Source organism: Triturus cristatus, chromosome 3_1, assembly GCF_964204655.1.
Source record: "Triturus cristatus chromosome 3_1, aTriCri1.1, whole genome shotgun sequence".
Lineage (NCBI taxonomy): Eukaryota > Metazoa > Chordata > Amphibia > Caudata > Salamandridae > Triturus > Triturus cristatus.
The window spans coordinates 429,176,991-429,200,515 of NC_140583.1; the positions used below are offsets into that span (position 1 = coordinate 429,176,991).

The 23,525-nt window shown below is 44.5% G+C and overlaps 1 protein-coding gene across 1 annotated transcript in view; it reads right to left on the reverse strand.

Annotated features, from left to right (window-relative positions):
* The window catches only part of SHC4 (SHC adaptor protein 4), a 316,130-nt gene that overhangs the window by 137,964 nt on the left and 154,641 nt on the right, over positions 1 to 23,525 (reverse strand). The window contains exon 3 of the mRNA XM_085644213.1: positions 5,228 to 5,291. Coding sequence (XP_085500339.1) covers positions 5,228 to 5,291 — 64 coding nt within the window. The remainder of the gene's footprint in view (positions 1 to 5,227; positions 5,292 to 23,525) is intronic.

Below are 23,525 nucleotides of genomic sequence, written 5' to 3' on the forward strand. Positions count from 1 at the left end.
GTTGCACCAAAGCTTGATTTTACATTTTCATGGTATTTTTTGACAAAGGTGAAACCCCAATGCTGCTTATTTTGCGCCAACAGTGATTGTAGTCCTAAATATTTTCCACAGCCATACTGATGTTGCAGATTGATGTGCTTTGAACCAAATATGAGGTCATAACAGTGCGCATCTTTTAAATCTAATGGAACATCTGAGTACCACATTTCCTATCTGTACAGAGTGGTGCTACATTTTTTTGGCAGTCACGTGCTTAATCTACTTTTCAAGATCAGTAGCCCATACATTTTTTATGTTATCTTATCATGGTCATCAAACCAAAAGCAAACAGAGCATCATATGAGATCAAACTCCAGAGTGTAAGAAACAATGGTTCAGAGACCCTACTCCCCCTGGCCTAACCAAAACAACACTCAAATGCCACATATTACAACGCCTGAAGGCGAACCCAGGAACCTTATCAATGTCGATTGCAATAGTCTGAGACTGGACTGGGCAGGGCCGTTTCTACCATTAGGCAAGACTAGGCAGCCACCTAGGGCGGCAATATGGCTAGGGCGGCAAAAGGGGAACTTTTTTTAAATTTGAACCTACGAAAGTAAAGCTAGGTGGCAGAAGAGGAAGTATGCTTTAGCACGCTCAATTGATAAACTCGAAAAAAGTACTGGTGATACAAGCCTGACCTAGAGAAGCATCCTTTCACGGCACCGAAAAGACTAACGCTATGTAAGAAGGAACACAAAAAGGGGTTGAGAGACCAGCCACCAGGTGTGGTCAACGTGTGGATAGATTTCCTGGAAGTGTCTTGTCTGTAATTTTTCCATGAAGAAGTGGGTGAGCTGCAGCGAACAGCTCTTGTTTTCACCATTCATATCCCCAGGGACAGGCTATGGTGCCGTCATTCCTTGTTATGCGTTTTTGCCTGGCCTGCAGATTTTTCTGCACAACGGCTTCCTACGTCGTGCCCTGTATGCTCTGCATGATTTTTCTGTCCCGCTGCTCAGTACTGCACGTTGTTGATCTCCACCAGACTGCTCGTACCGGTCCTGCAACAATTCACTGTGGAGTTTAATGAGGATAGAGGACCCGGGAGAGGAGGTGATAAGACTGGGCTGTTCAGAGAGGAGGGGTCCAGAGGAGGACCAAAGGGAGAGAGAGGTGCAGAGCAACAACTACAAACTGAGGCGTGAGAATAGCTGAGGGAAACGTGCAGAAGGAGATGCGAGGGGTGACGAGAAAGACCCGCAGGAGGAGAGGTGCACGAGGTGACATGTGAGGGTCAGAGGAAGCTATGCACGAGGGGCAGTGACTGGTGCAGAGAGCCCTGCAGAGGAGAGAGGGGATCCAGAAGGAGGCCTCCTGGAAGAGAGGCGCCGAACACCGAGGTTGCGGGGATAAGAAGGGAGCGCAGGAGAAGAAGTGAAAGGTAGAAGGAGGAAGCAGGGAGTGCTCCAGGGTAAGCGGGAGGTGACGTGGGAGAAGCAAGAGCTGCCGGGTTAAGGTGGGAGTGCCGGCATCGGCATGTGGGATGAGAAGGGCACGAGGACAGAGAGTTCAATGATCCATGCAAGAGGGAAGGGGTATCGGTGACGCGAGAGCAAGGACACTACTGAGGACTGTCACTGAGCGAGAGGTTTTGAGGGGTGCTAGTCCTACCCACGGAGAGGCACTGAGGACTTTCACTGATTGAATGATAGTGAAGGGCACTGACTGAGGACTGGCACCGAGGATTGGTACTCACAGACTGTCTTGAGGATTGGTGCTCACAGAGGGGCACTGAGGACTGGTACTGAGCGAGGTGTACCGAAGACTGGCGCTGAGTACTGCTACTAACAGAGGGGCACCGAGGACTGTCACTGGAGAGGGATTATGTGGACTGGCACTGAGCAAAGGGCACTGAGGATTGGTACTCACACAGGGCAACTGAGGACTGTTACTGAGCGAGCAGTACTGAGGACTGGTGCTTAAAGAGGACTGACCCTGAACAAGAAGTACTAAAGACTACTGTTAACGAGGGGAGGGGTTAGGGGGTCCGAGGACTAGTATTTGTTAAAGTCATTGAGGTCTGGTACTGAGGGGAACTGAGACTGGCATTGAGCGAGGGGCACTGAGGACTCGCACAATAGGGAGGGAGGGGTATTAAGGACTGGCACTGAGAATTGGTACTCACCGAGGGTCTCTCAGGACTGATATGGACCAATTGAGCATTGAAGACGTGTTGAGTGTGGGGTACAGAGGACAGGTACTGACCAAGTGACCCTGAAGACTGTGTTCACTAAGGGGTACTGAGGGCAGGTACTGACCGAGTGAGCATTGAAGACTGTGTTCACTGATGGATTCTAAAGACAGGTACCTACCATGGGAGCAAAGACGACTGTGTTCACTGTGGGGTACTGAGAGCAGGTACCTACCGAGGGAGCATTGACGACTGTGTTCACTGAGGGGTACTGAAGACAGGTACCTACCGAGGGAGCATTGACGACTGTGTTCACTGAGGGGTACTGAAGACAGGTACTGACAGTGAGCATTGACGACCGTTTTCAGTGAGGGATGCTGAAGACAGGCACTGACAGAGTGAGCATTGAAAACTGTGTTCCATGACGGGTATTGAAGACAGGTACTGACATTGACTTTGAAAACTGTGTTCTTCAAGGGGTACTGAGGACAGGTACTGTCCGAGTGAGCATGGAAAACTGTGTTCACTGATGGATTCTAAAGACAGGTACCTACCATGGGAGCAAAGACGACTGTGTTCACTGTGGGGTACTGAGAGCAGGTACCTACCGAGGGAGCATTGACGACTGTGTTCACTGAGGGGTACTGAAGACAGGTACCTACCGAGGGAGCATTGACGACTGTGTTCACTGATGGATTCTAAAGACAGGTACTTACCATGGGAGCAATGACGACTGTGTTCACTGTGGGGTACTGAGAGCAGGTACCTACCGAGGGAGCATTGACGACTGTGTTCACTGAGGGGTACTGAAGACAGGTACCTACCGAGGGAGCATTGACGACTGTGTTCACTGAGGGGTACTGAAGACAGGTACTGACAGTGAGCATTGACGACCGTTTTCAGTGAGGGATGCTGAAGACAGGCACTGACAGAGTGAGCATTGAAAACTGTGTTCCATGACGGGTATTGAAGACAGGTACTGACATTGACTTTGAAAACTGTGTTCTTCAAGGGGTACTGAGGACAGGTACTGTCCGAGTGAGCATGGAAAACTGTGTTCACTGATGGGTACTGAGGACAGGTACTGCGGGAGTGAGCAATGCAAGTTACTATTTTTGTTGTTTATGGTTTTGAAAACGAGGTGCACTTGACGCCTCGGTGGTATTTAAACACGAGGCTCTATTGGGCATCCGTGTACATAGTTCTGTGAAGTGTATGGCTATCGTAACGGTCTGGCCTGGGCCTTTCGTTGAGGTCATTTGTAGGACTGACTGTTGTGATCGTGTTTCCTGATAGTAAATGAGAGTAACATAGAAGGGTTCGGCAGTAGAGGGTGTGCCTCTCTAGTCTTGATGACAGGGGGAGAGAGTGATGGTAGTAAAAGGGAGGTGGCGGCATTTTTCAATTCTCGCATAGTGCGGCAAAACACCTAATAACGGCCCTGAGACTGGGCACCATTAAAGAAAACATATTTTCTTTTACTGCGAAGATACTCTCCTGCAACTGCCACAGTTTGTAACCCTAAGTGCTATGCCTGGAGTTATCAAAGACTTCCTGGGTACAGAGAAACATTCTGGATAGTATTTGGAATCATACTTTGGTATTGTACATTATTTATTTTCCAAGGATTATGAGATCTAATTGCATTTTGATCTTATACGAGAAGAATCCTCAGTTTGTGAGAATGTTGTTTAAATTTCCTTATGATTCATAAATTGTATTAAGTTATTGATAGTGGTGGGGAAGTGACTGCTTGTTTTCGAGAAGAAAGGTACAAACTAATTTGAATTCATTATGTTGCTGCTGATCAACTTGCTACATTTAAGCACAAACTTAATTTGTGAATCACTCAAGGGAGTTATTAATATAGAAACGTGCATTGCAGTTCAGACATGTCTCTGCATCTATTATAGAGGTTTCATATATAGTTCAGCTCTGAGAATTCAGAAACACCTGTAGAAAGTCAGAAATACAGAGACAAGGTACAAGGTATATCGTCTGTCATACTAGGAGCAGTCAACAGGAAATTAAATGGTGAAACATTAAAAGAGTTATTTCTTATTTTATATAACCCTTTCTGCAGTATAAGCTGAGCCCAGCAGTAAGAACAGGCAGAGTGAAGAAATGTAGTGTCTTGTTTCACTCTCTTGACCATTTCCCTTTGCCCAGGTCTACTGCTGATTGGCATAGTCTTATTTGCATGGTTGTCATTGGGTTCACGGAGTTGTGAGAATAGCATTGCTCCTGTTGGTTCTGGATTTTCAGGTTAGTGCACACTTGACATTACCATAACCAGACGCTACGGATGGGTTTGTATGAAAATAGGAAGGTTGTGATGTAAACTTCCAATATCAACCTCCATATCTTCACCACATTGCTTGGTACCCTCCGTAAAGACACTTAAATCTTCAACCATGGCTAGGGATGTTACCACTAACACCATATCTACTATTTATTAAACCATGAACTGAGAAAAACAAAAAATACAAATTCAATGTCCATATAAACCCTTATTTTTATGGCACGTCCTTCTTTTGTACACTTGAAAAGTTCATCTTCAGTTGATAAGAACACAGGTATTACCGTCCAACAGATACATCGATGAGCATCTTCATAAACATGTAATATTACAACACAGCCAATACGTGTTTCGCGAAATAGTTTTGCTTCTACAGGGCTCAGCAGAAAAGATTCCAAGCAAACTTAATTCTAAACTCTTGATATTCAGTTCCCACAATTTTTCGCAATCCAGTACTTCATTCTATGGTTTCCTTCAATTGCTCGCTTTAGGCTATAGCCTCCCGTCAGTGTAGATCTGATCACGATATACGTGATCATATCTACACTGACTGGAACTAAATATAGAAGCACTGGAAGCTTGGGGAATGAAAGACAAGACACAGACATAGAAGGCTCAGAAAAAGAGATAGAGCATACAGTTTGGCGCATTTGCACATGCTTAGGTTTGAACGAGTTAGCACAAGAATGCCAGGCCTATTGGTTTTGCCAGTTGTTGTTACCTAGAGAAATCATAGCTTGTACTATACTTACCCTCCTCTTTTTCAACGTTCCTCTTGCATCCGGGACAACTTCACACAAACGACTTATTGCTTCCCTATATGAGATAAAAGAACATAAAGTTGTTACTATAAAGTGTATAAGAACTGCTATGTATGTAATTATTGTACGTGAAAGGAACAGAATGGAAAGAATGCTAGTTGACAAGAACCATATGGAATATCTGAGTTTCATTCCAACGGCATTTACATCCCTGGGTTTGACACCTTTGTCATCTTTTATTTGTGACTTTATTTTCCAATACATCAGCATTGGAAATATAGCATGGATTTTTAGGTTGTCACAATCATTCTATATCTCGCCAATACGAGCTTCTGAATCCAAATGTAGTGTGTGTTTTTTTTGTAGCGTAATGGCTGTTATTTATTGCTGCTGTCGTCAGACGAGGGACAAGGAAATGCGAGACATCTCGGTTGATTTAATTTATTTGCTTTTTTGCAACAAAAGACAACTTATTTTGCACTACAAGGGTATAGCAGAAAGAGATAATAATCCGAAGAAGACATTCATTCAAATGCCATGGAGATTTCACAATCGTTTAAAATACCTGCAGAAAAACGTACTGCAATATATCTATTGCCTTGTATTTGACCTGCAAATGAGTTGCTTATTCTTGCAATCCAAAACAAACAAAACAGAGAATGAAGATAAGAAAGGGGATACAGAATGCAATACAAAATGAATACAAAACTCTGTCAAATTGTGTTTGTGTGTCCTGTTACGATTTCAGCAAAATCAATTATTGAAAAAAATCACTGCTATCTAGGAGGGCTAATTTGCTTTATTTGTCATAATCTTGACACTGTTAAAGGAAGCCACAGGTGGAAATACCCTGCAGTTAGACTGGAGACACCCATCAGACCTCAAACGCCTCAAGAAACCTCTGAACACCCTACTTTTCAGTAGATTGTATCACTGCTGGACGATGTAACTCCACGCTTCATCAACTCTTTAAAGAGACCCGTTTATGCTATCTTTTTTTATATTCATATTAAGACTTCCCCCCCCTAACCCCCCCCCCCCCTGCTCCTTTTGTCTCTCCTTCTCCTTCCCCAAGGGTTTTTACCTGTTTGGTTGAATTTGCAATGGCTCTTCAGTGACATTAGAACTATATAATTAATTCATTAATTAAAATATGCTATGATAGGGCCGGACTGGGAACACAAAGCAGCCCTGGCAATTGAGTCGGACCGACTGCGAGAAGGGGAGGGGTGTGAGGGTGCTGGTGGGAAACTTCTGCTGCTTCTTTTCATACAGGGGGGCAATATTGCAGCAGTGCTGCAAAACCAGCCCCCTGTACCAAACACTGCCCCCACCGCTCCAAAACCGCCCCCCACCTCACCCTTCCGGCCCACTGGGAAAACACCCGGTGCCCACTACGGCCAGTCCGGCCCTGACTACAACACTATTGAGTTTGCTTATTTTCTGGATAAGTGACCAAAACGTGGGAGGGGGTCTGTGAACATTTTTACAAAATGATTGCTACACCAAGCACATAGTGTTAAACTCAGTTGGCAATGAAATTTTAAAGTAAATGTATTGACATTAAGAAATTGCTGTCAACCTCCTCAATTTATAAAACTGTAGAATATTCGTTTAGGTCATTATTTGGTATAATACAACAATAACAGAACAGGTACCAGTGTCTCCTCGTATGACACACCTTTGGCCTGCACACTGCTGAAGCCTGGTTAGCTACATCTCTCCTTCCGGGTGTCCTTAGGATTCCTGACTTCAAAGGTAGTCTCTCAAAGGATCAACAACTAATACAATAGCAATAATTTCCCAGAAGTATTTAAATGTGATCGATTGAAATATCAGCAAGCTGTTTAGAATGTCTGCAGAAACGACCAGATGCCTTATTTGTCAAACATTTATGATAGCTGTAATTTTGAAATGTAGAATATATCTGAGTCTTGTCATTACTTAGGGTTATGTACTTCTCTTATGAAAGGTGATGCTCTTTGGATTAAATGCATCTACAGTTACATTTGATGCGGCAATTAATATATTTCTCTTCCAGGAACAAAATAATTAACAGAAATGTTCAGCTACACAACACTGTGAATTTAAACCCTTCATCTTCTAATTAAATTGCTCCTAATTATCGGAATGTGGCATTCCTTGTTTAGGACTGTTTTCTTACTATTACAAGAAACAATGTTCCAGTAACAGCCCAGGCCGGACTGAATAAAAAAAGTTGTGACAGAAGCAGCAAGGGCATTCCTAAACATATTTGAAGTTCAGCTTTATCCCTGGCAATGTGAATTTGTGAGTGGTGGCCATAATGTAGGTGGATTCTTTGAATAAGTCAGGCCGGGCCCAAGCACCCGCCTGCTACCTTGCTGATGCATGGCACAGCCAAACATTTGAAAGTTGTGTAAGTAAATGTCACCCACCTTCTAGACTTCATTAGGCTCCTTTCACCAATTCTTACCCAATATTGCATTGGTCTTTGGGATTTGAGAGGCATTATGCTACAATGCTTTCAAGCTGCAGAGTAGGAGAGACATACTGGAAATGGCAGTCTCCCATGTCCCTTTGTTGACACTAACTTAACGATGCAGAACTTTGACAAACAACGTTTTGACACAATGTGAATATTAGAACACATTTTTGGTGACACAGATGGACCAAAGCGTTTCCCTTCATTTGTCTTCAGTCATCTCAAACAATAGTCTGAACAGCAGTCATCTCGGAACACTAGTGGTATCATATCTGGCCTTAACATGTCCAAAAAAGGCTTACATGAAGTATTGACTACAATGTTTTTTAGGAATAGGCCTGGCCAACTCTTCAGGCAAATTAGGCAACCGCCCATATGTGAACCAGCAGCAGGCTCTATCTATTTGTTCTTAGACTGTAAACAAAAGAGCAGCTAACATGCTTTCACCAGCTTACATGAATAAATGAGATGCCAAATTGGATGAATTTACAGAGATGAGTGTCTTTGCCCAAAATGGAAGTACAATATAAAGAAGGGTATTGCCAATCCTAACACTCCTTAGTAGCGCTCTTATGCAAATGTTAGTAAGATAGAACCTGGAGTCAAATGCTAGAACTAAGTAATAACCTTACATTTAAGTACTAAAGTAATATATCCTGTGAGAACATCCACATATTTGCTTAATAGTGCAAACATAAATCTACATAAATTCTAAACAGCATCAGCCACTTTCAGAAGCAAACACTTCACAACTTACCTGCAACTACAATTGGCAAAGCTAACAGAGCTCACCTATATAATGTGAATGCCGAGCTGGCGGCTTTGCCGATGTTTAAATGAAAAAGGAAAAAAAACGAAAATGCTGGAGGAAAAGCAAACACATACTTAATGGTATCTCCAAACTGTCCATTGAATTCAATATTTTCAATCTTTATAAATGGCATAACTTATTTTTCAAATAGCTTTCACTCAGGAAACTCTGTATAGAATTAAAAAAAGATTAGGAATGTGTCAAAATTTAAAGGGAAACACTTGCTAATGCCTAATTCACTTTCTGCAGGATTAAGTTATTTGGTTTTCTGTAGTAGCCAGAGAGCAGATTTATGGGCCACCACGAAAAAGTGTCACGCTAAGTACACCTTCTGTAGCAAACATCAGTTGACTCAGTGCAGGAGAAGGACATTTCCTCCAGTGCCTAAAAGGCTTCGTGTGCCAATGCTTGTGCTTTTTGCAGTATATGGAATACAGGAGATAAAGCAAAAAGAACCCTTATAGCCTGCTTTTATGACTGTGCCTCGGAAAAAATATCACTATCACTGTATGTTATATAATGACTGGGAGGGTGGGGAGCAACACAGTGCATGGAGGTATTTGGGGAAAAGCAGCACACAAGGGAGACAACAAGAAAACACATGCACTCTCACTAAGGGCTGAAGGAAAAAAACTGAGTTCCCTCAATGTGAGCATTATAAGGATTCAAGTCAGCCAGTTATAAGGATCATTAAAAAGGATATGCTCCACGTGAGAGCCTTCCCACAAGAAGAGGACAGCAAGCCATCGAATAAGAAGCAAGCAAATGAGAGTGACAATAAAGCCAACCAATGGTAAGTAATAGATGGACTGTAAGGCCACTGTGAGTTCACAACAGATCTCTCACAACTAGGCAGTTTACACATTCTTGTGGGCGGGCAGAACCTAAAATTTACAGTCTGGAGCACCTCCATCTGAGATAGAGGAGTCCTAAACACAATTTAACACATGAGAAGCTGTGGTGCAGTGTAAATTCTTCTATCTTAACTGCTATGGGGCTAGTCACGAAGGCAACCTACAAATATGAGTACATGTAATTTGCTCCTACACTTTTAGTGACTTTACTACTTTTGGCTATTCACATAATCCAAGTGTAAAGTTACTCAAAAGTGTAGAATCGAACATCTCCACCTAGGAAACGTTTTCAAGAACCTTTCTCACAAGTAAGGCTCGTTCTGCGTTTTGTTCATTTTATTTTAATTTAAACATAAATCCTGTTCTCAATTAAGAACTAAGATTCCAGCAATTAAAGAAAAACAACTGAAAAATAATGAAGTGCTCCAATGTGGGGAGGGCGCAGTGCATGTAAATAAAGTGAACATATAGTGCCTAAGGGCCCGATTCACAGAACTAACTTAAGACAAAATCCTAAACTTACTACCATTTTAGTATTCACAGAAGGCACTTACTCATTTTAGTATTCACAGAAGGCACTTACTCATTTCGGTATTCACAGAAGTCCTAACTTTAGGACTCCTAAATGCCTTCTGTGAATACCGAAAGTCTTAAAGTTAGGATTTTTCTCAGTTTAGGAGTCCTAAAGTTAGGAGTCCAAACTTTACTACTCCTAAACTGAAAAAAATCCTAACTTTAAGACTTTCGGCATTCATAGAAGGCATTTAGGAGTCCTAAAGTTAGGACTCCTAACTTCTGTGAATACCGAATTGAGTAAATGCTTTCTGTGAATACCAAAATGAGTAAGTGCCTTGTGTGAATATCAAAATGGTAGTAAGTTTAGTATTTTGTCTTAAGTTAGTTCTGTGAATCGGGCCCTAAGTGCTAAATGCAATGACAATATATACATGTGACTGATAGGGACAACATGATGTCATCTACAAACATCATGATATGAGTGTCGAAATCCACAATCAAATTAAAAACACAATCCACAGTAAAAAGCTGTTGATGTTTCGACCCACAATGCAAAGTTAATTAGAAAAGGGTCATCATTGGGACGGAATTTTGTAGGAGGCACCCAAGGAGATTGTGGCAACAGTCCTACAATCCAGGATTTATTTATTCTGTGGGTACATCATCAAGCTTGCTAACAGAGAACGGCAAGAAAATTGGTTAACAACAGAGGGATTGTGGCAACTGTTATCAATCCTTGATGTATCAATATCTGAGAGTACATCATCCGGCTTTCTGCAGAACACGGCACGAAAAATGGTAAGTAAATTGGCTAAGTCCGGTGAAGGGTTTAGGGTGGGAGTCACAACTTAATTGGGTTCCCAGCACACCATGTCAAGGAAGTGGTATCATAAGAAATCTGTAGGTTCTCCAGATAAGGTTGTGGACGAAAGGGTATTATTTGGAACCTATTTAGTAGAACGCGCACAGTCTGGAATGAATGCCAAAAAGAAACAGTAGTAAATCCAACACCACACATGGCCATCCACTAATACTGCAACACCGTTCTACGGATTTTAATAGGGGTAGGCATTTAAAATAGAAACCCCTTAGGAAATAATGTTAAACTAGATTGCATTATTTAAAATTGTTAAAATGTAAATGCATATATTTCAATGTAAAAAACCATATTTACTATTTAATTATAAAACATCTTAACCAAAATTAATGTGTCATTAATTTGTTAGTAAAATATAATTAAATTACTTTTAATTACTTCTGTACATCAGTTTTCAATATTTATTAATGCATAATAAAAATATTTTTCCACTTTAGTAGGGAAGTTATCTTTTAGTTTAACTTCCGAAAAACAGTTTTATTTAATTTAATATATTTAAATGAATTAAAGATTACATTCAAAATTAAGCTTATAGTTCCGCGTGTAGCACAGTTTTATTTTGCTCTACTTTTAAAATAAATATTTTATTTATTTGACATTAATATTTAACATAAAATTTACAATTTATTTTATTATAAAGGTAATAAACTTTTTTAATTGTCCATATGATTAATTATAGGGAGATCTCCACCCCAACTGTGGTAAAAGTAAAAAAGTTTATTTAACTCCCAAAAAATTACAATATATTTTCAGGTTAAATATTAATGTAAATTATTTTTACAAATGTATTTTAGATGTAGGACACAATAAAAACAGTCTCTATGTGTACATGCATTTCAGAAAGGATTGTACTAAGTCAAATCATATCAAAATTAGTTCCAGGACCTAAACTGGGGCATTACTCTAACACAAGTTAGTGCTCAAGTACAACAATGTTTCCATATGTATTTCCCAATCCTATGGTGGATTGCTCAAGAACACATTTAACAGCCTCCTGAAGTGGTCATTAGGTGGCCTGTGGAACTTTTCTTAAATCATATCCACAGCAAAATATTTATTGTCATGCATTTCTATACTTTTAAAGTAAGGGGTTCATTATGATGTTGGTCCCACCGTCATCTGAAACAGCAGTCAGACTACCGCATTCCAATGCGGTCAGCCCGACGGCATGGGTGAGGGACTGACCACTGCCGTTCCGACGGGCTCAAAGAGCCCATCGGCACAGCAGTCGGAATGTAATCCCTACAATGAGAGCAGTGCCTGCGCAGGCACCGATATAGTGATTACAATAACCCTTTCCAACGGCCTTTCAATGGCGTTCCGACCACCACTGAAAAGCTGTAGGAAACTGACTTTTGGGGCCCATAGCAGGGACCACGTCCCTCCGCGGCCTCCGCTATGAGGCCAGCGGGGGACCACAGGTGCCCCCACAAACATCCAGGCCACATGTGGCAGAGATGTTTAAAAACATGCCTTTTGGCATTGGTGCTTGTGCATGTTTTTAATTTGGCAATCGGGACTGCTGACTACCTGTCGGCCAGTCCCTTTACCTCAACATTGCCAGTCGGATGCTCGTCCGATTGGCATTGTAATCGGGGCCTACGATTTTACATCTATAGTAGAAATTATTTTGCCTTGTAAACATCCTTTACCCCACAGGCAGAACTATGACCTGCCTTTACCACAGAGTCACTACCTCGACTCTGACGTTACTACGTGTTTCTTTACCACGCAAATCGTTACAACAGCTTGCTTTAAGGGGCCATTTGTAGGACTGTGTTAGACCTGACTTTTTCAGTGGGTTTTTCCCCAGACTTTTAGCTTTTGGGCCTCCTATTTTGGGCCCTGTTTTTGTTGGTTTTAGGACTCCAGGCACTTTACTGCTGCTGATCAGTGCATGTGAATTTGGAGACCGCCCAGAAGAGTGTGGGTTGAGTGACAGAGACAGTTAGACACTGTTTTGCCAATCTCAGGAGAGTGATGTGGGGTACTTGTGTGAGGCACTGGATGGTGAGACAGAGGGTAGCTTGGTTAACACATGTGTGGGGTTGTGTGATTCAATTGGCGGAGAGCATATTTTAAGTCCCTGTAATCCAGAGCTATGCCAACACCTGGTGGAGTGTGAGTTCTCTGACCCCAGTAAGCTCACACTGGAGGTAGACCTTTTGGTGGGTTCCAGAGGGTCTGAAGATGCATTCTTAAGGAGGTGGCTCAGGTTTTCCTCAACCAAGTGAGGCAGGGGAAGGTTTGTGGTGGCCCAGATAGGTCCCAGAGTAATGGGAGGTGTATAGGTTCCCATGTCCTGTATCAGAGGAGAAGGAGTGGGAGGGGGCTGTGTCCTGAGGTACCCGAAACCCAGTCTCAAGGCCTGGTTGGGTCCATGAGGGAACACCAAGGGGGGGTCTGTACCGGAAGGCCATCTCCTGAGTGGGATCCCAAGGAGTATGTTGAGCTGGGGGAGACTGCTGTCACTAGCATTCCACCAGCTTTGTTGTCTGGCAGCACCCCTCCAGTTGGGAGAGGGCATGAGTCCGGTGAGAGGAGGATGCAGTCCCCAGTCGAAGGACCAGTGGGTCAGGTTTTGCCAGCTCTGAGGTCAGAGCACACCAGGACTGACCCTGGTGAGGTCACTTCTGGACTGGGGGTCTTAATACCTGTCAGGTGGACAGGAAGCTGGAGACCTGCACCAAGCAGACTCTTACACAACTCAAGAGGAGTGTGTTTCCTTTGGGAGGTGGGTGTACTCCCTCAGAAGTCCTGGGGTGCCAGGCACATGTTCAGCCTAAGGGTACAGAATCAGGGTTGGAGGGTCAGGTTCAGGGTGTCCCCCTGACCTGGAGGAAGGGGTGACTGCTAACAGTGCCCCTACTGGTTTGTCTTCTGGGGGCACCACTCCAAGTGGGAGGGTACAGGGTCCCAGTAGGGAGGGGCGGGGAGAGGGCAGCCTCACCCCTGACCCCTGCCAGTCTAAGGGTACAGACCCTAGGCTGGGATCCCAGTTGCAGGATAGAACCCCTGAACTGGTGGGCAAATTGTGCAGGACACCTGCCACAGGTATCCTGACAATTCTGGAAGGGGGTACTGCTCCAGGTGGGAGGGTGCAGAGCCCCAAGGGAGAGGACAGGGTGTGGGAGAGCCCACCCCAGTCACCTGTCCCGTCTCAAGGTACAGACCCTGGAATGGTGAGTTGGTGTCAGGATGTCATTCCTGACCTTGACAGGACGGAGAGTGGACAAAAGGTGCCAGGCCCCTGGGGCTACTGCCCCTCACTTTCTGATGCCACAGAGGTTCGAGAGCCCTAAGAGGCATAAGGCCTGGGCCTCATCACTGACAACTGTCAGTGGCCACTGTGGCTTGATGTCCTTGTGGACCGAGTGGCCCCTGGTGGGGTGGGGACAGGAGTCACACCCCAGGGGTGGACTGGGCCACACCACTGTGTTGGCCATGTGGGTAGTGTCTGTCTGCTGGGACACACCTATAAGCAAGCTAAAGTTAGGTGCTGCACAGATGGTGTCCACAGGTGAGGAGAAGGGTTCCCTATGGGTTAGCTTAGTGGGCCCTGAGAGTATGAACAGAGGGATCCAACTGGGTGCAGAAAGGGGTAGAAGCTGGCATGCCCCCGCTGTTGTTTACCATGTCTAGGTTCAAGCAGGGAAGCCCATCAAGGGATTGATTAGTCTACCCTGGCTTTAGGCTGGAAAGGGGTTGTGTTAGACCTGGCTTTTCCAGCTGGTTTTTCCCTAGACTTTTTGCTTTTTGGCCCCCTGTTTTGGCCCCTGTTTTTGTTGGTTTTAGGACTCTGGCCACTTTACCACTGCTGATCAGTGCTAAAGTGCATGTTGGCCTGGCAAGTGCACCCACTTGCCAGGCCCTACCCTTCTCTCTTATATGTAAGATACCCCTAAGGTAGGCCGAAGGTACCCCTGTGGGCAGTTGCAGTGTATGTGAAAGCTAGGACATGTACTGGTGTGTGTGATATGTCCTGATAGTGAAATACAGTGTATTTCGTTTTTCACTATTGAAAAGCTATCTGTCCCATAGGATAGAATGGGAGTTTATTTATAACATCTTATAAATATAACTTTGCATTGGGACAAGATAAAGTTTAGTATGCCTGAACTTAGTAAAGATGATTTTTATATTGTGTGTTTCAAAATACCACTTTTAGAAAGTGAGTATTTTCTTGCTTAGCCATCCTGTGTTCCTCTGCTGGTTTGTGTATTGACTGTCTGGCTTTGGAGTGACAGGGGCTGGGGAGGTGCATTCTCTAATACAGCCACCAGGGGGATTGATGTGTGTCCTGCCTTTCTTGATTGAGTCAGGGCTTGTCTGAATAGACCTGGGTGCATTCAGAGTAGTGGGAGGAGTTCTCACTAGCACCTGAAGAGGCCCGGTCTGTACTTAGAGTGGTGGGAAGAGATTTCCCTTGCTGTCTCCACCTCCTACCGGGCAGCTGCACTAGAGAGGACATAACTGGTTTGGGCTGGGCAAAGAGCTTCGCTGGCACCAGAGAACAAAGGAATTTGTGCTATAAAAAGTGGGGCTCAGAACCCTGAACTTTAGATTACTTCTGAACTAAGGAACCTGCCAGGAAGAAGGACCAGGAAAGCTGGAGGAGGAGTACTGCCCCTGTGCTGTATCTGTTGGGGTTGGCCTGCAGTGGTTGCTTCTGTCTTAGGCAGGGAAAGGACTAGACTGTGCTTTCATCACCTGCTGTTAGCGTTTTCTCTAAGGGCTTGAAGTAGAGCTTGCCTCCTGTTGGAAGTCTCAGGGATAGAAAAGACTTCATAGATTACTTCTGGGAATCAATAGGAACCTTTGCCAAGGAGAAGAGCTGGTGAATCTGGGGAGAAGTACTGCCCCTTTGCTGTGTGCTGTCTGGGATTGGCCTGCAGTTGCTGTTTCTGCTGTGGAAAAGACAAGGACTTTGCTGTGTGCTGTGTCCCCTGCTTGAGGAAGATCTCTAAGGGCTTGAAGTAGAGCTTGCCTCCTGTTTTTGAAGTCTCAGGGATACAAAGACTTCAACCCCTAGTTCCCCTGAACTTCCTTGCTGGGAGTTCTGACCTGCCAAGTGGTGCCTGCGGCTGTTCCGGACCTCTGGAGGTTGTTCCTGCTCTTGGGAGCTGGAAAAGCAACGCAATCAAGAGAAGCGCGATGCATCCGTACCTGTTTCCGACTCATTGCCGAAGAAACTGATGCAGCGACTGCCCGCGGCTCGAGAAATCACTGCACGCCGCATTTTGTGCACCAATCTATGAAGGGCGAGATCACCGTACCGATTCTGACGCAGGCCCTGCTGTGTGGCTGCAAGAACCAACGCTGTATTGTGGATTTTTGTCATTTTGGTCTTGTTTGGTCAAGATAAAGATTACTTATTTTTCTATACTGGTGTGGTGTTCATTTGTAGTGTTTTCCCTGTATTACTGTATGTGTGCATGTGTGCACAAATGCTTTACACACTGCAGCTGAGATAAGCCTGACTGCTCGTGCTAAGCTACCAAGGGGGTGAGCAGGGGCTATTTTAGAAGTGTATCCCCCTTACCGTGACTAGGAAGAAAGGTCCCTACTTTGACAACGGTGCAAACCATTGCCAACTAGAGACCCCCATTTCTAACAGAGTGGTGTTGGATTTTAAGTCCAACACCTTCCTACTGATATCACTGACTGGAGATGGAATAGTAATTTATACTATTCCAAAGTCCAGCGCCCCCCTAAGGCAAGTTGCTGTAATGACTTGCGTGGTAAAGGAACGCATGGTAACATTGCAGTCGGAGTAGTGACTGCGGAGCAAAAGCTTGCGTGGGAAATGAATGGGGTGTTCTATCATCCATCCATTTACCAAGCCATTGCGTTGTTGCGCTTAGCTGTAAAATAAGTTTGAACTTTAAACAGGAGAGTACTGAGCATTTTCTAAATGTGCACCCACTCGGGTGTCATTGCTTTGGTGGACTTTGAGAATCATTATAAACCGCCTGCTTTCAGCTGAGGCAAAGTCACAGTGATAAGCAGAATATGAGGGAAATGACTCTGGCCAGCTCAGGAAGACAAAGGAAATTTCGGACCCATGTAAAGATAGGAAACTGCTCGGATCTCCAGTGATCGCTGACCTAGATGCATGGGTCTGTTTCCAACAGACTGCAACACACGAACAGAAAGACGTCTGTGTGTGTTTACAAGTGGCGTATTATACGGGGCCAAGGCCCTTCCTGGAAACCCTGGTGGCATCATCCCCACATCCTTTCCTCCGGGACATGAGACCACATGATGCACTCTAATTACTTCAGTGAAGCGAGCCTCCTTGTCAAACAGTCTGTGGAAGGCCCTGGCACGTACGCCGCCGGAGCGCTTGCCTTGTGGGTGCCGAGACGTCATGAGTTCAGCAGAGTTACGAGGCACTGAGACCGAATTGAGAAAACACCGAACGCACTGAGGGGCCATTGTGCAGATCCTGTTGGTTTTTAGTGTCTTATAAACCGCAAATATGCCGGACCGAGACGAATGTGAGGTCCTTGCGACAGGCCTGATGTTTGGAGCCGGCATTAACGTCAGTGGGGCGACGCATAATCTGCCCACAAATGGGAGTCAGCTGATGCATGCGCCAACTGAAACGTACACTGGAGCAGGCGCGCAACACCCATTGGACTCAAAGGGCTTCAGCCTCCCCCCCCCCCCCCCCTCCCCCGTCGTGTGCGGCAGACCGGGATGAGACACCTTCCCGGGCAAAAAAGCAGCCGCACCCGAACACTTCACAGGTCTTTAAAAGACCATTTGCATGTCAATGAGGCCTCGCTGTTGTTTCACCCCTTCTAAGAGCCCCTGCAGCTCCACTCTGCCTATTGCTTAAAGTTCAGCCCCCCAAAAATTTTTTGCTCAGCCCCCCCCCCCCCCCGAAATTTGGCTCTAGTTGCGCCTCTGCACTGGAGTGATGTCAAGCATTTTTAAACGTACACTGGAGTTATGCGAAACACTGCAAAACGACTATTTTACTTGTATTAGCCTCTTACAACGACATGTTTATTGCCCATGCAGTAGTGGCAAGCGCGCAACACCCATTGGACTCAAAGGGCTTCAGCCCCCCCCCCCACCCCTCCCCCCCACCGTCGTGTGTGGCAGCCGGGATGAGACACCCGAGCACTTCACAGGTCTTTAAAAGACCATTTGCGTGTTAATGAAGCCTTGCTGCTGTTTCACCTCTTCTAAGAGCCCCTGCAGCTCCACTCTGCCTATTGCTTAAAGATTCAGCCCCCCCCGAAATTTTTTCTTATCCCCCCCCCCCCCCCCCGAAATTTGGCTCTAGTTGCGCCTCTGAGTAGTGGTAGTTTGCTGACTTCAGAATACTTTGAAAACTAAGCTGTCATATAGTCTAATCCCCTCCTCCTGCCCTCAGGTGTACGCAGACCCTTTCCTGTTTACAGCAAATGCATAGCAATTATAGCAACATTTATCAAAGGCGATATGAAAAATGAGCCTCAGAAATCCTATATTATATTGTGTCATATTGAGGAATTCATCCCAAACACCCCATTCCTTTCTTCTAGAACTCAGAGCGAATTCTGCACCTTCCCAACAGCCCAAGTCCAGCACCATTGCTCACTGTCCTTCACAGAGGGTCCTAGCATAATAATCTCTTTTTTGGGGGGAGTTTTATATAGGCGAACTACACCCGAAGGCATCAGAGCGCTTAACATGAGCACCAGTTGCGTTACAGATGGACACATTCATTTTTATTTGTTAGGCAAGGAGAGATTAAGGGGCATATTTACAAGCTGGCGATAAAAAATTATTGCCGCTTTTGCGGCCGTTTTTGGCCGAAAAGCGGCGATAATTTTATCACCTAATTAGCAAGGCCACGCTAACGCGTGAAACCTTGCTTTAGCGTCGGGATTCCTAACGCCCAGCTTTGCATCTCTAATGAGATGCAAAGAGGGCGTTCCTGACCTAACATGACAGGAGAAATGTCGCTAAGCGACATTTCTCCTATCATCAAGCCCCACGCTATAAAGCATAGAGTCAGGAAAAGTAGCGATAAAACCCCTGTTATCGCTACTTTCCTTACGCCTGCTTCAGGACTGACTTAGCCATGATATCCTATGGAAGGTGGATATCATGGCTAAGTTTGTGAGTCCCTATCAGCAAGCTAAAGCCACACTACGTGAGATTATCGCTGGGTTTCCAGCGATAATCTCACGTTAGGCAGTTAGCGTGAGGATTTTTATCGCTGAGGAGATAAGCGTTGCTAATAGCATGCTATCTCAGTGATAAAAATCCACGTTACCCGGCAATAATTATCCTCACGCTAAGAGCGCTGAGCGATAATTATCGCCGGTTGTTGCTGATTTGCCCCTAAGTGATTTGCCCAGAATCACGGGATGTTGAACCCTGCCGAGACTCGAACGCGGTTCCCCAGCTTGGAAGTCGACTGCTTTAGCCGTTAGGCCACATCCTTGTTTGTAGCTGATTCACACATGGGGATTTATACTGTTGCTCATTGAAAGGATGCGTGAAAAGGTAGCTCTAGGTTATAAATAAGTGCTTGGGCATTGGTTGTTGGAATTACACGTGAACTAAAACGTACATGTGAAAGTTGCAAATTAAAACAAGCATTTGCAATGCAATACGTCTCACATTTACAAGAGTTTGAGCTATTGGCATTGCAAATGACAATGTATTTTATTCATGTGTTGTTTTTAAAACAGATAAATAAAAGGCATTGTCATTTACAATGCCAATAGCTTAAACTCTCGCAAATGCAAGACCTATTACAATGTAAATGCGTTCGCTGCCTGCGCTATAAAATAAAATAAAAATGTTAGGAGAGAGCGTGTTGTCCTCCCTTCCTTCTCAGATGAGGAAAAGTAAGTGCTGATTTTCAAGAATGAGTGACGGTGGTCCCCAGCTGCAACCACCACCTACAACTTTGTGGGATTATGATGGCCACAAAACCTTATTTCATTAAAAGGGAATGTTGGACTGAATAGAACATACAGCATGTTTGTTGTGTCCAGTATCATTTGGTTATTGGGGGGCATACTGTGCAAGGAGTGAAGGGGCCCTTTGATATTACATCGGTAGTTAGAGGTTGGCACACGGGGTAAGGAGTGAATAGCATTCAGACATGGTGTTGCAGCAAGAGGGAGAACGTTGGAAGTGGGTTACGTATTTGAGCATACTATGGCATGTGGCCACAAGCCCAAAAGGGGGTAGATAAATTATATGATCTGTGGCGAGCATGAGTAGCATATCTTACGTTCTACTCACTCCATGGAATATCACAGGAATTGTTGTTGTGAGTAGCGTTGGAATCGGCAGATTGTACTTGGCTCAGGAGGTGCACTAGTTAAGATGCAGAATTAATGGGAAAGACAAAATACACTTTTTGGTCTTCTACTTAGATGCAGTGGGGTTCTAATTTAGAGTCAAAATCCCAGTCTTGTTTAAAACTGGTAGACATTATTCTGTTAAATGAAGAGCTATGTTACCTAAAGTGGGACATTAAAGGACAGAAAAGTGTGTGCATGTGCTTTTTGCCTACACATGACCACCATGCTCCTTAAGATCTTAGACAGCAAAATCGTCTTCCCGGGGGATTTCATTTGTGATTGGTCCCGTAAACCACATTGACACTGTCTAAGACATTGCTCATTGTTGCCCATCGAAGAAGCATGGAGGTCTCAATATATGAATGAGGAGGGGTACTCCTACCATTCAGAGGTTCACCACACTTACTCTAGGTTAGAGTTTGGTTTTGTTACTGACACAGTGTTGCCTCCATTGATAAAACCTCAGATTATATACGGAAACCAATCTTGGATCACTCTTCGCTGATGGCTACGATGTGTTGGGTGGCCCCCAGACTGAGTGTGGTCAATTGGAGGCTTCACGTCCACACCTATTCATTGCTTGATCCCAAATTTGATGGGTCTTTGAAAGAGGAGATATCAGGTTAAAGAATAATGATACGTCAGTAACCACAAAACCAGGATTGCAAACCCTTGAAGGTTACTGCCTGAGGGATATGCATATTCTCAAAACAGTGGTGAGCATGTCTGTGGTCCACAGGCTCAATTACATTGCAGGTGAAGTTGGAATATCGGAAATATGTATAATCAGTGATGCACTCGCAGTACAGGTATCTGGGAGAAGAACAAACAGAATTATGAGTCTCACATCAAAAGGCAACATTGAGAAGGTGGTAGGGCAGAAAGAAAGTTGCCAGAGACTGCGTCAAAGGAGAGGAGAGGAGTGGAGAGAAATCCAAATCTAATTCCAGGATGGATTGGTCTGGAACAGTCAAGTGGAGATTAAAAGCGTGCTCTTGTTTCTATCCAGTCATTCTATATCCAGTCATCTGGAGTCGGCCAGGAGCAAGTAGAAGAGTATCTGGAAGATGGTTCCTTTCAACAACGAACACCAGATCATATCAACGAAGCCTCAATAATAGAACTAGATATCAGACTATGTCAGTTGCGCTGTTGACAAAATTGGCTAAAGGTAAAAACTCTGGTGCAAATGGCCTCCTGGTTGAGTTATATGTTATGTATTTCAATATATTTACTGACTCCTTGATCCTTATTTGATTGAGGTACGTAATGAGGAGCTGAAGTTTGGCCGGTTACCCACATCCACGTAGGTAGCTATTATAGCCGATGCCTGCAAAGGATACCCCAGACCATGGTGCATAAAGAGCACTTTCACTGAAGGGGTGGGTGGCAACAAAGTGTTAGTAGGGCTCTTTTCAATTCTTTGTAATGCCTGATTTACTGGTACAATATCAAGAGAAGTTTATTCTGGGCTGACAGACCAGTTCTAATATAATCAGTGTGTTACTGGTACTGAAGGAGGTAAGAAGTCAGAGAATCCATGAAGTTATATAATATAGATGGAGTGAAGGACTTTGCTTCTGTAGATGATGTTATGTGGTATTGGCTCTTAAGGGATAGAGAATACATCGCTGTTTTAGGAGATGAATGGAGTGGCAATACACAGATTACACAGCATGTGTTAAGTCCAACTTGCCTATGCAGCATGGTACTAGACAGAGAAGTCCTGATTCCCCGATGGTGTCTGTCCTGATAATAGCAAGATCAAGTAGGTTGCTGAGAAAGGTTCGTATGGATAGATTGGGGCTGGTTGTAGGAAGTCCCCATGTTATATGCTTGTATGTAGATTATATATTATTATATGTTAAAGACCCACAAACGTTCCAAGTGTATTTAAATTTATGGAAGGTTCTCATAAAATTAGGACTTCAAAACCAGATGAAAGCTGGAAAGATGTGATAATTGCATTGTAATGGCCTCAGATGCCTCACAAGATAAAAGTAACAAGCATTTGCAATGCAATAGGTTTCGCATTTACGCGAGTTTAACCTATTGGCATTGTAAATGACAATGCCTTTTATTTATGTTTTAAAAACGAAAACAAAAATATAAGGCATTGTCATTTACAATGTCAATAGCTCAAACTTGCGTAAAAGCAAGACCTATTGCATTGCAAATGCTTGTTCCAGTTACTTTTGTTTCTGGGATTTTCCAATACGCGGTCTCCGCTATGTGCAAAATCGTCAGGGCGCACTTCCTTGTTTCTGACTCTGAGTGGTCTCATGCCCGGCCAGTCACGTGACCAGGCACCGAGTTCCAGCTCTGAGGTTTTATTCAAGGAGTCGTCGCTCGCGCTGGTGCTTGTGTTGAGCCACAGAGAAGGTAAAATCGGCTTCTGTTTCTTAATTAGAATGTGTATTTGGCAGTCAGTCATGGGTCTCTACAGTTCTACTGCGGAGACCCCGTAATTAACCACGATGCTAGTAGTTTACAGAAGAGGACGTGGGCCGTAAAATGTGCTGTGATATAAGGCTTTTCCTGAATTAGTTGAACATAGTCCCCCCTCCCCTCCCCTTCTGGGTCCGGTACCTATGGCGGGCGCCGTCCATACATAGCAATAGCAGCGGCGCAGTCGTGGAGGATGCTGTGGGTCACATTGATTTTTTTTTGGGGGGTGGTGAGGGGGTGGGGGTAGTAGGCTCTCATTGGGACAAGCCAGGTGGAGTAGAGGCTTGATAAGGGTTGAAGGTGACATTGGGGTGAAAAGTAATTACTTTCTTGAAGTTCTAAGACAATACCGAAGTATCAAAGCATATGTTGTATAAAAGATGGAGGGAAGGCTGCAATAATGGGCGCATGCCGCGGAAACATTGGTCAGTTGCAGGTCCGAGGTTCCAATCCCAATGAGGGTTTAGCAGGTTGAGTGTCTGCTACTGTGATCGGTCTGTATACTGGATTCAATGCAAATAAGCTGTCTCCGTGGAGTCGACAGGGGGAATGGAACGTGAAAGTGCATGAGGCTGCTGAAGGCGAAAGGGGACAGGAGATGTGCACGCTGCGTGGCTGTACGTGCGCGTTCACAGCCTTCAATCGCCAATCGCCCTGCGCATGCCCATCTCCAGTCCCACTTCCAAGGCAAGCCAGCAACAAGAGATCTCGCTGGCGATAGCGCTTTCGCGCTGCGTTCGCCAGGCGAGACCTAAAAAGAAGATGAGAAGTGGCCTTGGAATAGCAGCTGGAAGATAGAGAGTGATCTAAGGTGTATAATAACAAAGTGCCATGCAATGCATGCTTCAGGTTGTTATAATTCAAACTGCTGCAGGGGACACACATAGCCTCCAAGAGAGGGGAATCGATTTCAGATGAATAAGATGTGAAACAAGGGAAGCTGATTTCTTGTACGAGGAGGGCCACTTCTGCAGCTGACGTCTCCTTGTGGCAGGTTAT